This window comes from Oncorhynchus tshawytscha, linkage group LG21, assembly GCF_018296145.1.
Source record: "Oncorhynchus tshawytscha isolate Ot180627B linkage group LG21, Otsh_v2.0, whole genome shotgun sequence".
Taxonomy (NCBI): domain Eukaryota; kingdom Metazoa; phylum Chordata; class Actinopteri; order Salmoniformes; family Salmonidae; genus Oncorhynchus; species Oncorhynchus tshawytscha.
The window spans coordinates 6996680-7012578 of record NC_056449.1 but is presented as its reverse complement, the minus strand read 5'-3'; the positions used below and the strand labels follow the sequence as shown (position 1 = coordinate 7012578).

The 15899-nt window shown below is 42.1% G+C and overlaps 1 protein-coding gene across 1 annotated transcript in view; it reads right to left on the bottom strand.

Annotated features, from left to right (window-relative positions):
• The window catches only part of LOC112235885 (protein diaphanous homolog 1-like), a 142336-nt gene extending 126437 nt beyond the window's left edge, over nt 1-15899 (bottom strand). Inside the window, 1 exon segment of the mRNA XM_042302942.1 lies at nt 15121-15899. Coding sequence (XP_042158876.1) covers nt 15121-15225 — 105 coding nt within the window. The 5' untranslated portion in view covers nt 15226-15899.

Here is a 15899-nt window from a genome sequence, read left to right as displayed (position 1 = left end):
ACACACAGGCACTTGTTCAAAGTCCTTGAGAGAAGAATGGGAAAATTTACTAACGTAAGTTCATTCTCTAACAAGTGAATGAAGTCAGCAGTGTTCTGTTCTATGCCGCCCTCTCACACACATTCCTCAACAAATAAGCACGCACAATTATAAAGGCAGAATGCACACCAACACACACTGCCACGGTTCTAGACACAGCTCTTTAGCCCTGACGTTTGAAGAGTAGAGGTTGTCACAGCACCTGTGTCCCTTCTGGCTGTGTCCAGTTCTGTTAGTGCCGTGTCGGTGGCGCTCATCTGACTGACTTGACACTGGGAGAAATACCACAGCAGTCACCCATTTCAATGACTCAACACATAGTCAACACATGCAATCATCTAGTGCTGGGAGACCACATCAGTAGTAGGGCTAGGATTTTTAAATGTATTTATTTAACAAGGCAAGTCAGTTAAGAACAAATTCTTACTTACAATGACGGCCTATACCTGCCAAACCCGGACGACGCTGGGCCAATTGTGCGCCTCCCTATGGGACTCCCAATCACGGCCGGATGTGACGCATCCTGGATTCGAACCAGGGACTGCAGTGATGCCTCTTGTACTGAGATGCAGTGCATTGGACCGCTACCGCCCTCGGGATCCCCAGGAATTGCCAGGGACATCACGATACTCAGGTGGCAATATGTATCGCGAACCAGCAATTCTATATGTATTCCCATTTTATACTGAGATTTTATTGCAATGTTCCAAAAATATTGCTAACTACACACTTGTATTAGGTACACCACCCCTTCAAGAAAATGGTTAGATCCTACAGACAGTGAGTCACGTGGCCGTGGCCTGCTATATAAAGCAGGCAGACAAGGCATGGAGTTACTGTTCGATTGAAAGTTAGAAAGGGGAAAAACCAGTGACCTAAGCGACTTTGAGCATGGTATGGTCATCGATGCCAGGCGCACTGGTTCTAGTATCTCAGAAATGGCCGGCCTCCTGGCCTTTTCACGCACAACAGTGTCTAGGGTTTACAGAGAAGGGTGAGACAAACAAAAAAACATCCAGTCAGCGCCATTCCTGTGGGGAAAACTGCTCGTTGAGAGGTCAAAGGAGAATGGCAAGAATCATGCTAACTGACGGGCCACAAACAGGCAGATAAAGACACAGTACAACAGTGGTGTGCAGAACCGTATCTCCGAACGCACAAGTCGTCGGTCCTCGTCAAGGATGGGCTATTGCAGCCGACGACCACACACGGTTCCACTACTATTCAGCTAAAAACAAGAAGAAGTGGCTCCAGTGATCACCAGCACTGGACAACTGAGAAGTGGAAAATTCAGGCTGTTGTGGCAAAGCTGGGTCCAACCCAGTACTAGGTGGGTGTACCTAATAAAAACTGTCTGCTGCAGAGTGACAGAGATCATGAGAAAATGTATTTTAAAATCAGTCATGGAAATAAGTGCTGAAAACATGCTGGCTCACTATTTTTAAAAGAGATTATGTAGATGTAATTCCTGCTGTGAGCGAGCACATTCATCTGCCTGCTTTTCCTGAAAAATGTGAAGACTTTTTACACAACTCACTTATTCAGAACAAGGACAGATGGAGCACACTCTTTAGGCTACAGACTCTGGACCTGTAGGGTTTACCCTCCCCCTCAGAACAGCCTCAATTCGTTGGGGCATGGACTCCACACTGTATCAAAAGCGTTCCACAGGGATGCTGGCCCATGTTGACTCCAATGCTTCTCACAGTTGTGTCAAGTTGGCTGGATGTCCCTTGCGTGGTGGAAAAGTCTTGATTCACAGGGAAAAATATTTAGTGTGAAAAACCCAGCAGTGTTGCAGTTCTTGACACAAACCAGTGCGCCTGGCACCACCTACTACCATACCCCATTCAAAGAAACGTATATATTTTGTCTTACCCATTTACCCTCTGAATAGCAAAACATACACATTCCATTTCTCAATTGTCTCAAGGATTAACAATCAATAAGGGATCATAGCTTTCCCCAGGAATCACCTGGTCAGCCTATGCCATGGAATGAGCAGGTGTTCTTAATGTTTTGTACACTTTGTATATGGTGTAGTAAGGCATATATAGTTAGGCCTATATGTCTGTTTATGTGGTAATGCTCTGTCTCAGACTATCAGCTAAATGTGTCAAGCATACTCAACAATACGCTCTCAGTTCAGAGAGGGGTGTACAACTCCAGTTGTCAAGGGCCACAGTGTAGGTCTATAGGCTTGCTATAATAATAATAAATATATAGAATGCTTTTCCTACTTGTCAGCAGGACGGTGCCCCTTAGGAACTAGAGTAGTGCACCCTTGGATTGGAGAGTGCACTTGACCAAGGATCCCATTCAAAGAGAATACATAGAGCTGAGGTAGCCTATAGCCTAAGCCATTTTATTATCTTCGAGACATTTTACCCCCCTTTCTGAGCAAAAAAATACATAAGACTAAAAACACCATTAAATCAGATCCAAGTAATTTTAATGTTGCAATGTCATCTCTGACTAATACCCCTCTGCTTAATCCACAGTGGAATCTCTACTAGGCTCATTTCCATCCCATTGCATGCTCCTACCTCCCCCAGTGCTCCCTACACCTCTCACCCTGTGTCTCCTTCCCTCCGCCTCACTCACATTCACCTCAGAGCTAAGAGGCTCCTTCGGTGCTCCCTACACCTCTCACCCTGTGTCCCCTTCCCTCCGCCTCACTCACATTCACCTCAGAGCTAAGAGGCTCCTCCGGTGCTCCCTACACCTCTCACCCTGTGTTCCCTTCCCTCCGCCTCACTCACATTCACCTCAGAGCTAAGAGGCTCCTCCGGTGCTCCCTACACCTCTCACCCTGTGTTCCCTTCCCTCCGCCTCACTCACATTCACCTCAGAGCTAAGAGTGCATTAACCACTCCAGTGTCACATGAGCTCTCATTGTCTGAGCTACAATATGCTCTTATCCAGAGCGCGAAAGAAAGAGAGAGAGAGCAGGGCTGCACAGTCAGGTGCACTTTTCTGCACAGCTAATGAGAGACTGAACAACTCTACTGATAGATATTAAGGGAATGGTAAATCCTGTTGAATTCAATCCCTTTTTTGACAGCACCCCTTTTTGATTTGAACGAAACCTTCCACACATATTGCTCAGAGAGTGACTTTTGGACCTGAATGCCAAAACATTCAAGAGATAAAAGGTGTTCAAAGTTGACCTGTTTTGCAGTATTTCAAAATCAAATTCAATGGTGTACCAGCTAAAATTGCACAGGGCTCTCAGCTGACATTTTTTACAAAGAGCACATAAGTTGAAATATTTAGAAGCACACAATGAAATTCAGGAGCACAATGATAAGAAATGACTAAAAGTTTGTGAATAAAACATTGTTTGAGTGTTCCATGCTAAATCAAGCACAATGAACCCTAAAATATGAGTCACTTAGGTGAGACTAAAATATTCAGCTGCCCTTTAAGGTGGGGGCCGTTAAAGTTGTGGGACTCACATGTCTGAGATCTGAGATTCTCCGACATCTCTTCCCTAGCAGTTGAGCCAGCTCAAACTAACATTAAAAAAAACAACCTAGCGTGTGAAAATGTAAATAGCCAAAAAAAAAAAAAGGTGAGGACAATGTTACATTTAGTAGATTTTAGTGTAAATTCTACCAACTTCTATGCCTGTGCGCTTCTAAAAATGTATCTTTCAGCCCCTTACTCTCAGTGCACATAGCACCCCAGGCACTGTTACTGCACAAAGGTGGTATATATATATATATATATATATATATATGGGACTAGTTCTTTGTGTGACTAGCTACCAGCTATGAAACAAAACAGAAATACTTTGAAAATAGCTACGGCAGCATTTTGTTTTGCTTTGAATCACAACTCGCACACGCGCTCATACTTTACTTTTTCAGTTGGCGCACATCTATTCTTTGGCGCAATGTTTTTGGAGCATTGTAGAGCCATGTTGCAGTGCTTTGAAGACATAGATGCATTCTATGAGTTCAATTTCTTTGACTGAAATGATAACTACCCTGTATTTAAGAGCATATAGGGGACACAACACAAAGACCTCAGATGTAAAGCAGGGTCTAAGCTACAACATATGGAAATATGAAAAAATGTCCAAATAGTCACTTTCTGACCACTTCTTCCATGGGCAAACATGTATAGAAATGTGTTGAAAAATCGAAAGGAACGCTGTCAGAGGATTCAGGATTAATGTCAGAGGGTTCATCAGCCAAAATCAGTGGCATCCGTCTGGTGGGGTGGGCAGCAGGTGGGAGGCAGTGGTGCATGCTGGAAAAGGCTATTTCTGCTGGAGGAGTGTCTAGGCAGGGTTGATCTAATGACCTCTGTGCCCAAGGCTGTCCCATCAGAGACCACACAGCACAGCAAAGTGCAGAGCGGTGTGGAGTAAAGGTCTAAGAGCCGAGGCAGCGTGATTGCATCGTCCTTAAGCTAATTGCTGCATGCTAAAGGAGAGCAATACCCCAGTCTCTTTTCAACTACACTAAAACAAATCTCTATAACCTGGTTTCTACTCAAAAATAACGCAGTGACACTCCGAACAGCCAGCAAGCGCTCTCGTCACGCAAGTCTGAGAAAAGGAAAGGGGAAACCTAGTCAGTTGCACAAATGAACACATTCCACCAAATTGTGTCTTCCGCATTTAACCCAACCCCTCTGAATCAGAGGTGCAGGGGTGCTGCCTTAAAAAACAAAAATGGACGTCCACGTCGTCGGTGCCCGGGGAGCAGTTGCTGTTAGGGGTTAACTGCCTTTCTCAAGTTAGCTGTAACAGTGGGTCATAACATAAATATAGGTCTGTTACACTCAAAACACAATGACTGACTGAAGAACAGCAATAATAAGCAAAAGAAGTCGAATTGGGGGCTTAGATCAGCAGTTGGAGGGTTGACGTCATTGCCCAATCAGACAGTGTTTTCACGTAAGCTTGATATGGGGTCACAATGCAAAACACTACCCATCCAAGATAGTGTAGGGACAAAGTGTGTCATCATTGTCAACAACACCATCATGTCTGAGAATGAAACACAGGTAGAACGATCATTGGGAGCAATTACGTAACAGATAAGGGACACCTGATATGGCGGATCCACCCAACAGAGCTTTATCATCACATCTCTCTGAACTCTGACCTCAAATTTCCTGTGACAACAAAAGGCAACGTAATTGCAATGACGTCAACCCTCCAACTGCTGATCTAAGCCCCCAATTCGACTTATTTTGCTTATTATTGCTGTTCTTCACACATTGTGTGTGTGTGTGTGTGTGTGTGTGTGTGTGTGAGAGAGGGATGTGCACAGTTATTCGAATACTTGTGTGAGTATTCATTTTAGCGAGAGAGAAAAAAGTACAGCCTAATATAGGCCTATTTTAACCAGATTTTCACACAGAAAGGCTTTTTCTAAATTAAATAAAAAATATCCACGTAACATTGCAACACAGGGTTCACGTTAATTTAGGATTCCGCGGTTTTTATGCAGAGAAATACTATAAAACACATAAGAAATATCTTGCTGCGTCTTGTAAAAATAGATCTAAAATGCTTCTGTCATTTCTGCTCGGCATCAGACTCATTTTGTGCTTCAGTTGCACTTCTCCACTTGGATGAGAATTCACAAACAGGTATTCTATCAGCAGACAGAGCTGACTGATGTGCAGCTACTTTTCTCCTGTAAAATGCAAGATTAACTTCAAGGAAAACGTCAGAAAATGTAGATGGCTACATTCCTATCAAAAACATTAGAAATACGCTTTTTCATTGTAAGCTCGATTTACTTGTGTGGCTGCTAGCAAAACAGCATTGCACTTCTGAAAATGTAGCCATTTTCAGCCAAATGTGTTGCACTAATGTATTTTCTGTGAAGGAAAAAAAAACCTGATCACTCTATTGAAGCAAAATAACACTTAGCTTTCAATATAAAAAAAACAGGTGAAATGGTTTAAAAATTCTGATTGATGTTCAGACTTTTCAATGTAGTTATGACATGCACAGTGCACCCCATGAAAAAGGTTGGTAAGCCAAGTTCCATGAAAGATAACATTGTGGCTGCTACAAGTAAGCTAATCCTGGCTGTAGCAGAGTTTCCTTGGTGTCTCTCTCCCCCTCAGTCTACCCACTACCCCATATAACCTCCGCGGGCCGCTGCAGCAATAGAGCCAGCCTCTCCCTCGCACAGCAGTACGCGGGTTAAAAACATACATACATAAATGTTACATACACACACAAAAAACACATGTATTTCAAGTATCTGACAAAAATGAATGATACTATTTGAATAGTGAAATCATTTCAAACCCCCATCCCTACTGTGTGTGTTTGTTTTGCATAATACAAATTCTGTTGGGGTGAGTTCAAATCCCAGATCATTCCAGCCAAAGCCAAATCACTGATACTCACACATAAACACACTGTGCAGACTGCAGTACGCATGTACCGTACTTCATTAAAGCCCAATGTTGACCTATTCTTGAACTGTGTGCATCTCTCTCCCACATATATGAACAATTCTGGAATTTATTAAAAACTTTTTTACATTTTTTTTAATTAGGTAAACAGCCTAAATTCTTTTTTTTTAACTATTTAAAAAAGGTTACATTTCAAATCAAGTGCAAAAATGGGTCTAAACAGACCTGATGCTCAATTAAGTTCTGGGTCCATACACATTAAGGATAAGAGCGAGAACAATATTAGTTAAATTATTGAAATACTTTCAACAAGTGTTTGCACCTTTGTGGATTTCAGTGTCATTTATAAAAAATAAAACACTTGATTAACAATGGACCCACAGATTTATTTGTAAAGAATCTTGTAAGAGTCTGGCTGACTTAAAAGAGGCTTCAAGATTCCTTTTAAGAGGCATTTTCTCAGCTATCTGCAATACAAGTATGACTGAAGAATGAAGCTGGTGTTAATCATGGGCTTTGCTAAACACAGAAAGCAGCAGTTGACTATTTTATGCAGTTGACTACTCCATTGTCAACACTAATTAAACCACTAGACCTACAGAGCTCGACATTAACACTTGTCCGGGGCAAGTAAAGTCCTCCGGATGCAATGTGTTACGCAGTTACCTCCTAATCTCTGCATTTCAATCATGCAGTCGCTAGACACGTTTTTGAGATCAAATTGATCTTAGCTGCGTGTGTATATTTTGTATATTTAGTGAGTTACAGTGCAATCTGAAAGTATTCAGACCCCTTGACTATAAAAAAAATATATTTACATTAAAACCTTGAGCGTATTAAAACATATTAAATATTTTTCCCCCTTCAATCTACACAAAATACCACACAACGAGAAAGCGAAACCAGGTTTTTCGAAATTTTGGCAAATTTGTTTAAAAAAAAATTAAAACAGAAATAACTTATTTACATAAGCATTCAGACCCTATGCTATGAGACTCGAAATTGAGCTCAGGTGCATCCAGTTTCCATTAATCATCATTGACATGTATCTACAACTTGATTGGAGTCCACCTGTGATAAACTCATTTGATTGGACAGGATTTGGAAAGGCACACACACCTGTCTATATAAAAAGCTCCTGCAGTTGACAGTGCATGTCAGAGCAAAAACCAAGCCATGAGGTCAAAAAAACATTGTCTGTAGAGGCCCGAAACGGGATTGTGTCGAGGCACAGATCTGGGGAAGGGTACCAAAACATTTCTGCAGCATTGAAGGTTGCCAAGAACACAGTGGCCTCCATCATTCTTAAATGGAAGAAGTTTGGAACCACCAAGAATCTTCCTAGAGCTGGTCGCCGGGCCAAAGTGAGCAATCTGGGGAGAAGGGTCTTGGTCAGGGAGATAACCAAGAACCCGATGGTCACTGACAGAGCTCCAGAGTTCCTTTGTATTTATTATGGATACCCATTAGCTGCAGCCAAAGTAGCAGCTTCTCTTCCTGGAGCTCTGCAAAATTAAGGCAGTTTATACAATTTTACAAACATTACAATACATTCACAACACACTGTGTGCCCTCAGGCCCCTACTCCACCACATCTCTACAGTACTAAATCCATCTGTATGTATGTATAGTGTGTATGTATAGTGTGTATGCTATCGAGAGTGTGTGTATATGCATGTTTGTGTTTCCAATGTTTGTGTTGCTTCACAGTCCCCGCTGTTCCATAAGGTGTTTTTAGATCTGTTTTTTCAATCTAATTTTACTGCTGGTATGAGTTACTTGATGTGGAATAGAGTTCCATGCAGTCATAGCTCTATGTAGTACTAACGGAGTACTGTGTGCCTCCCATAGTCTGTTCTGGACTTGGGGACTGTGAAGAGACCTCGTGGCATGTCTTGTCGGGTATGCATGGTTGCCCGAGCTGTGTGCCAATAGTTTAGACAGACAGCTCGGTGCATTCAACATGTCGATACCTCTCACAAACAAATGTAGTGATGAAGGCAATCTCCCCTCCACTTTCAGCCAGGAGAGATTGACATACAGTGGGGCAAAAAAGTATTTAGTCAGCTGTTGCTGGGCAACACAGACTTTCAACTCCCTCCAAAGATTTTCTATGGGGTTGAGATCTGGAGACTGGCTAGGCCACACCAGGACCTTGAAATGCTTCTTACAAAACCACTCCTTCGATGCCCGGGAGGTGTGTTTGGGATCATTGTCATGCTGAAAGACCCAGCCACGTTTCATCTTCAATGCCTTTGCTGATGGAAGGAGGTTTTCACTCAAAATCTCACGATACATGGCCCCATTCATTCTTTTCTTTACACGGATTAGTCGTCCTGGTCCCTTTGCAGAAAAACAGCCCCAAAAGCATGATGTTTCCACCCCCATGCTTCACAGTAGGTATGGTGTTCTTTGGATGCAACTCAGTATTCTTTGCCCTCCAAACACGACGAGTTGAGTTTTTACCAAAACGTTCTATTTTGGTTTCATCTGACCATATGACATTCTCCCAATCTTCTTCTGGATCATCCAAATGCTCTCTAGCAAATTTCAGACGGGCCTGGACATGTACTGGCTTAAGCAGGGGGACATGTCTGGCACTGAAGGATTTGAGTCCCTGGCGGCGTAGTGTGTTACTGATGGTAGGCTTTGTTACTTTGGTCCCAGCTCTCTGCAGGTCATTCACTAGGTCCCCCCGTGTGGTTCTAGGATTTTTGCTCACCGTTCTTGTGATCATTTTGACCCCACGGGGTGAGATCTTGCGTGGGAGCCCCAGATCGAGGGAGATTATCAGTGGTCTTGTATGTCTTCCATTTCCTAATAATTGCTCCCACAGTTGATTTCTTCCCAGCCTGGTGCAGGTCTACAATTTTGTTTCTGGTGTCCTTTGATAGCTCTTTGGTCTTGGCCATAGTGGAGTTTGGAGTGTGACTGTTTGAGGTTGTGGACAGGTATCTTTTATACTGATAAGTTCAAACAGGTGCCATTAATACAGGTAACGAGTGGAGGACAGAGGAACCTCTTAAAGAAGAAGTTACAGGTCTGTGAGAGCCAGAAATCTTGCTTGTTTGTAGGTGACCAAATACTTATTTTCCACCATAATTTGCAAATAAATTCATTAAAAAATCCTACAATGAGATTTTCTGGATTTTTTTCTCTCATTTTGTCTGTCATAGTTGAAGTGTACCTATGATGAAAATTACAGGCCTTTCTCATCTTTTTAAGTTGGAGAACTTGCACAATTGGTGGCTGACTAAATACTTTTTTGCACCACTGTACATGTTATTAATATTAGCTCTCTGTGTACATCCAAGGGTCAGCCATGCTGCCTTGTTCTGAGCCAATTGCAACTTTCCTAAGTCCTTTTTTGTGGCACACAACCGAACAGTAGTCAAGGTGAAACAAATCTAGGGCCTGTATTATTAGACATACCTCTCCCCATCTTAGCTACTACTGCATCAATATGTTTTGACCATCACAGTTTACAATCTAGGGTTACTCCAAGCAGTTTAGTCATCTCAACTTGCTCAATTTCCACATTATTTATTACAATATTTAGTTGAAGTTTTGTTCCAAATACAATGCTTTTAGTTTTAGAAATATCAAGGTCTAACTTATTCCTTGCCACCCTCTCTGAAACTAACTGCAGCTCTTTGTTGAGCGCTGCAGTCATTTCAGTCGCTGTAGTAGCTGACGTGTATAGCGTTGAGTCATTCGCATACATAGACACTCTGGCTTTACTCAGTCAGTGGCATGTCGTTAGTCAAAATTGAAAAAAGCAAAGGGCCTAAACAGTTACCTGGGGAATTCCTGATTCTAACTGGATTACATTTGAGAGGCTTCCATTAAAGAACACCCTCTGTGTTCTGTTACTTGTCTAACTCTTTATCCACATTATAGCAGGGGGTGTAAAACCATAACACACAAGTTTTTCCAGCAGCAGACTATGATCGATAATGTCAAAAGCTACACTGAAGTCTAACAAGACAGCCCTCACAAATCATTTTATCAATTTCTCTCAGCCAATCATCAGTCATTTGTGTAAGTGCTGTGCTTGTTGAGTGTCCTTCACTATAAGCATGCTGAAATTCTGTTGTCAATTTGTTCCCTGTGAAATAGCATTGTATCTGGTCAAACAACATTTTTTCCAAAAGTTTACTAAGGGTAACAGGCTGTTTGGTTGGCTATTTGAGCCAGTAAAAGGGGCTTTACTATTCTTGGGTAGCGGAATGACTTTAGCTTCCCTCCAGGCCTGAGGGCACACATTCTCTAGTAGGCTTAAATTGAAGATGTGGCAAATAGGAGTGGCAATATCATCTGCTATTATCCTCAGTAATTGTCCATCCAGATTGTCAGACACCGGTGGCTTGTAATTGTTGATAGACAATCCTTTTTACACCTCTTCCATGCTGACTTTACGGAATACAAAAGTACAATTGTTGTCTTTCATAATTTGGTCCAATACACTTGGATGTGGTGTCAGCATTTGTTGCTGGCATGTCATCCCTAAGTTTGCTTATCTTGCCAATGAAAAAGTCATTAAAGTAGTTTGCAATATCAGTGGGCTTTGTGATGGATGAGCCATCTGACTCAATTTTTTTCCAAAAATTTAATTGAAGGTGCCTCAAAGCTTTTTACTGTCATTCTTTATATAATTTATCTTTGTTTCATAGTGTAGTTTTTTTTTCTTTAGTTTAGTCACATGATTTCTTCATTTGTGGTATGTTTGCCAATCAGTTCGGCTGCCAGACTTAATTGCCATACCTTTCGCCTCATCCCTCTCAACCATACAATTTTTAAATTCCTCATCAATTTAAGTCTTTATAATAATGTTCTTAAAATCGGTGCGTGCTTATTAGTAACTGGAATAAGTAGTTTCATAAATGCGTCAAGTGCAGCATATGGTTGCTCCTCATTACACACCATAGACCAGCAAATATTCGTTACATCACCAACATACGAATCACACAACAAAAAAAAACGTATTGTATGACCTCTTATACACTATATTAGGCCCAGCCTTCGGAACTTTGGTTTTCCTAGATATGGTTATTATATTGTGATCACTACATCCTATGGATTTGGACACTGTTTTAAAGCAAATATCTGCAGCGTTAGTAAAGATGTGATCAATACATGTTGAGTATTTAATTCCTGTGCTGTTTGTAACTACCTTAGTAGGTTGACTGACAACCTGATCCAGGTTGCAGCCACTGGTTACAGTTTGAAGTTTTTTCCTGAGTGGGCAGCTTGATGATAGCCAGCCAATATTTAAAATCACCCGGAAAATATACTTCTCTGTTGATATCACATACATTATCAAGCATTTCACACATATTAGCCAGATACTGCCTATTAGCACTTGGTAGTCTATAGCAGCTTCCCACAAGAATGGGCTTTAGGTGAGGCAGATGAACCTGTAGCCATATTACTTCAACAGTATTTAACATTAGATCGTCTCTAACCTTTACAGGAATGTGGTTCTGAATATAGACTGCAACACCGCCTCCGTTGGCATTTCTGTCTTTTCGGTAGATGTTATAACCATGTATTAATGCTAAAATCAGTTCTTTAAAATCAAATTTTAAATGTTCTGAGCTAGCCCTCATTTGACCCCACATGGACTACGACAGTGTTAGCTCCCAGCATCTGTGGTAGAACAGTCGGAAGCAGCCTTGTTATGTCCTGTACTCGTGCTCCTTGGTAGCACAGGGTTTTTGCCTTGGGGATCAAGATGTTTCTCATCATAGAGCTGCCTATGATGACAGCTGATGATGTTGAATGGGCCGGTCTCTCAGGCTCAGGCAGCCTCACAGTCTGGTGAGGCTGGGAGCTCAGAGGATTTTAACCCGAGGTAGAAGCCACCGGAGCGGGAGACAGAGCCGAGGACGAAGACGCAGGTACCTCCGGATCCGATCTTGATTGGGAAGCCACCAAGGACAAAGGTGCCGGAACCTCTGGATCCAGGGCGGCAAAGCTGTTTCTGGTCTGTGTCAGCTCTGGGCTCAACATCTCCATGGAGACCCCCGACACGGCAGCAAAACTTCCACCAGACCAGAGCGCCATCCGGCTACTGGGGTGGAAGAAAAATAAAACAAAGGTGGGCGTGGGTTCCTTTGTGGAGATGAGAGAACCTTCCAGAAGGACAACCATCTCTGTAGCACTCCACCAATCAGGCACTTATGGTAGAGTGGCCAGATGGAAGCCACTCCTCAATAAAAAGGCATGACAGCCCTTTTGGAGTTTGCCAAAAGGCACCTAAAGGACTCTCAGACCATGAGAAACTAGATTCCTTGGTCTGATGAAACTATGATTTTACTCATTGTCCTGAATGCCTTAGTGTAACATTTGGAGGAAACCTGGCACCATCCCTACGATGAAGCATGGTGGTGGAACATCATGCTGTGGGATGTTTTTCAGAGGCATGGACTGGGAAACTAGTCAGGATCGAAGGAAAGATGAACGAAACAAAGTACAAAGAGATCCTTGATCAAAACCTGCTCCAGAGTGCTCAGGACCTCAGACTGGGGCGAAGGTTCACCTTTCAATAGGACAACAACGCTAAGCACACAGCCAACATGTCCCAAAGCCACTTTTGGTTAAGTCTAAAAATGTCCTTCAGTGGCCAAGCCAGAGTCCGAACTTGAACCCGCTCGAACATCTCTGGAGAGACCTGAAAATAGCTGTGCAGCAACGCTCCCCATCCAACCTGACAGAGCTTAAGAGGATCTGCAGAGAAGAATGGGAGAAACTCCCCAAATACAGGTGTGCCAAGCTAGTAGCGTCATACCCAAGAAGACGAAGCTGTAATCGCTGCCAAATGTGCTTCAAAAGTACTGGGTAAAGGGTCTGAATAGGTATGTAAATGTAATTTTTTTTAAATTCAGATATGCATAAACATTTTTAAAAACTGTTTCTTTGTCATTGAGTATTGTGTGTAGATTGAGGCAAAAAAAAAAGTTATCAATTTCAGAAAACACTAATGTAAAGAAATGTGGAAAAAGTCAAGGGGTCTGAATAATTTCTGAACGCACTCTATTTGCCCAGTTATAGCTCATTTTTGGTCAGCAATGAAAATCCTGGAAAAGTCATGGTGTGTGCCATTGTGCCGTTGCCAGAAGAGAGAGAGCTAGAGACATTGTATAATGTATAACATTATATAATAATGATATAGCATAAAACAGACGAAATAGAGAACCATCCTCAGCCCTGACAGAACCTCACATTGTAAAAAAAAAAGAAAGAAAAAAAGAATCTGACTTGTGTGTTTGGGCAGGGTTGGATCAAAAGCCTGCACACCAAGTAGCTCTCCAGATGGGAGAGGTTGACAGACCAGGTGACCGTCCTATCAATAGATAGTTACTTCCTCCTTTTTTCTGAATTGAGAATGGTAAAAAATTTAATTAAATAAAAAGTAGCCTAGTTAATTCAAGTGGAAAAAGTACCTGGCTGAAAGGGTAGTGTGTAACCAGCTCTATAGCTGACGCTAGTGGAAAACACTAATCGCCAATGGTGATATAGCCTAGGCCTAAATCGCCAATGGTGATATAGCCTAGACCTATATCAAGATAATGCAAACCAGATCACATAGCCTACACATAGAACTTGGCCAAATCATTCAAGTTGCAAACATCTGCTCTAGCGAGCATGGCAGGACGCCTGGGCTGAGCACATCTGTCACTGGCACCTTCAGAACGGGGACAGTGAAAGGCTTTCTAGAGAGGGTGGAGGGGGGTTGGGGTCTTACAAAAGCATGTGATAGGGTGGGGAGCTGTGCTCGTTGACCAGGTGTGTATTTGGCCCTCTATGGTTACCATTTGTCTGTCGAATATCAGTTTCCAACTGTTGCTAGACTAGCCAGGGGTTAAATGACACGTTACTCTCCATGATGACCAACAATTACGGGTGACTCCCCGTGCTCTCTCTTCTAGATATCACACTGAATCACCCATTCTTGCCATGGGTACTAAATGCTATGACGTCATTATCGCCATCCACGCGACTACTTCAAATCAGTGTGATGTACCACATGTCAGTGTTTTACTCTACGATGCAAAGTTGCATATTATTTAAATCCATTTCCCATTCATATAAGTTTATTTCGACATTGATGTGTAAATGACATTTCTGAATACTAGCCCGCAAGGTAAGATCATGCAAATTGTTTGCCTACGTGGGAAAGTGGAGAAAGGCATGTATTCCATGTGTACTGTACTTCAAACTATAACTTTACCCAAGTTCAATCCTAAAACAACAACCTGTGAAAAAGCCGAATCATCTCCAAAAGTAGCTTGCTAACTTGCTACAGTTACTGTTTCCAAACCGCGAGTCAAGCCGTTTGCTACATTGTCAAGCTCGTTGCAACACTTCAGAGTTTTAACATGAGGATAGCTAATGTTAGCTAGTTACTTCCTCATTTTTTCACAAACCACGTAACGTTAACACGATTGACATTAGCCTTGCCGATTTCAGAGTAGTCCGAAAACACACTGAATGTTGTGAAATAACTGGCTGCAAATGAAATAAACGAACAGGGTTGTTAGGTAGAGATCTAAGTGGTAACGTTCTGACAACTTCTGCCACTTGTTCTACCAAAAACAGTAGCAACTCAAGAGTTCCTAAGTAACATTGAACAGGAGTGCATTATTAGTTAACTCACAATCAGTGAAATATGTAATAAATACGTACAAATTTCTTTTTGCCGTCTCCATCTTCATAGTTTTTCTTTTCTTTCTTGTCCTTCTTGCTTTTGGGAGCAGAGGCAGAGGCAGAATTCCCAGAATTAGGATCCATTTGTGTAGAGATAGTTTCCTCAAAGGGAGAACAAAAATAAATCCACAAACACACCCGGTGATTTCCCGACTTTGCCTCGATACAAAGTTATCAAAAGTTGTCCTTTCCGAAGGGAAGAACAAAAAGTATAGCTAAGTACCCTTGAGAACTGACTACAACTATTAGCAAATGGCTAGTTAACTGGTGCTAGACAACAACCCCAAACCCCTTTTCATCTGCCTGGGATTGAAAAAGGAGGGAAATTCAAAGTACCCCCAAACAGTGGAAAGAAAACGTATTGTAGCTACTCTTGACGACTCTGTTGATGGAACAAACAAAACTTTACGATTACAACAAATGTTGTGCAATTTTAGTCGCAAGGAGAGTCGTCCGTAATCCCCTCCCCAAAAAACATTGAGTGCCTCCCTGAGTGTCTGTGCGGTAGTGACTGATGGCTAATGTAATGCTAGCTAGCTAGGCTAAAACTCGGTAAAAAAAAAGATACGGTTCTTCCTACTTCCAAAATATTTTTCTATACAACAAGTTGTTCTTTGTTATATCGCTGTAGACTCCAATATTGCAGTCATCTCAAATTCGTTTCCATTACTGGAACAAGTTAACTTTCCCGACTGACAACGTTCAAACCCTTCCACGGTAGGCTTCTTCCTGCCATAACAAGTTGGAACGGGTGGGGG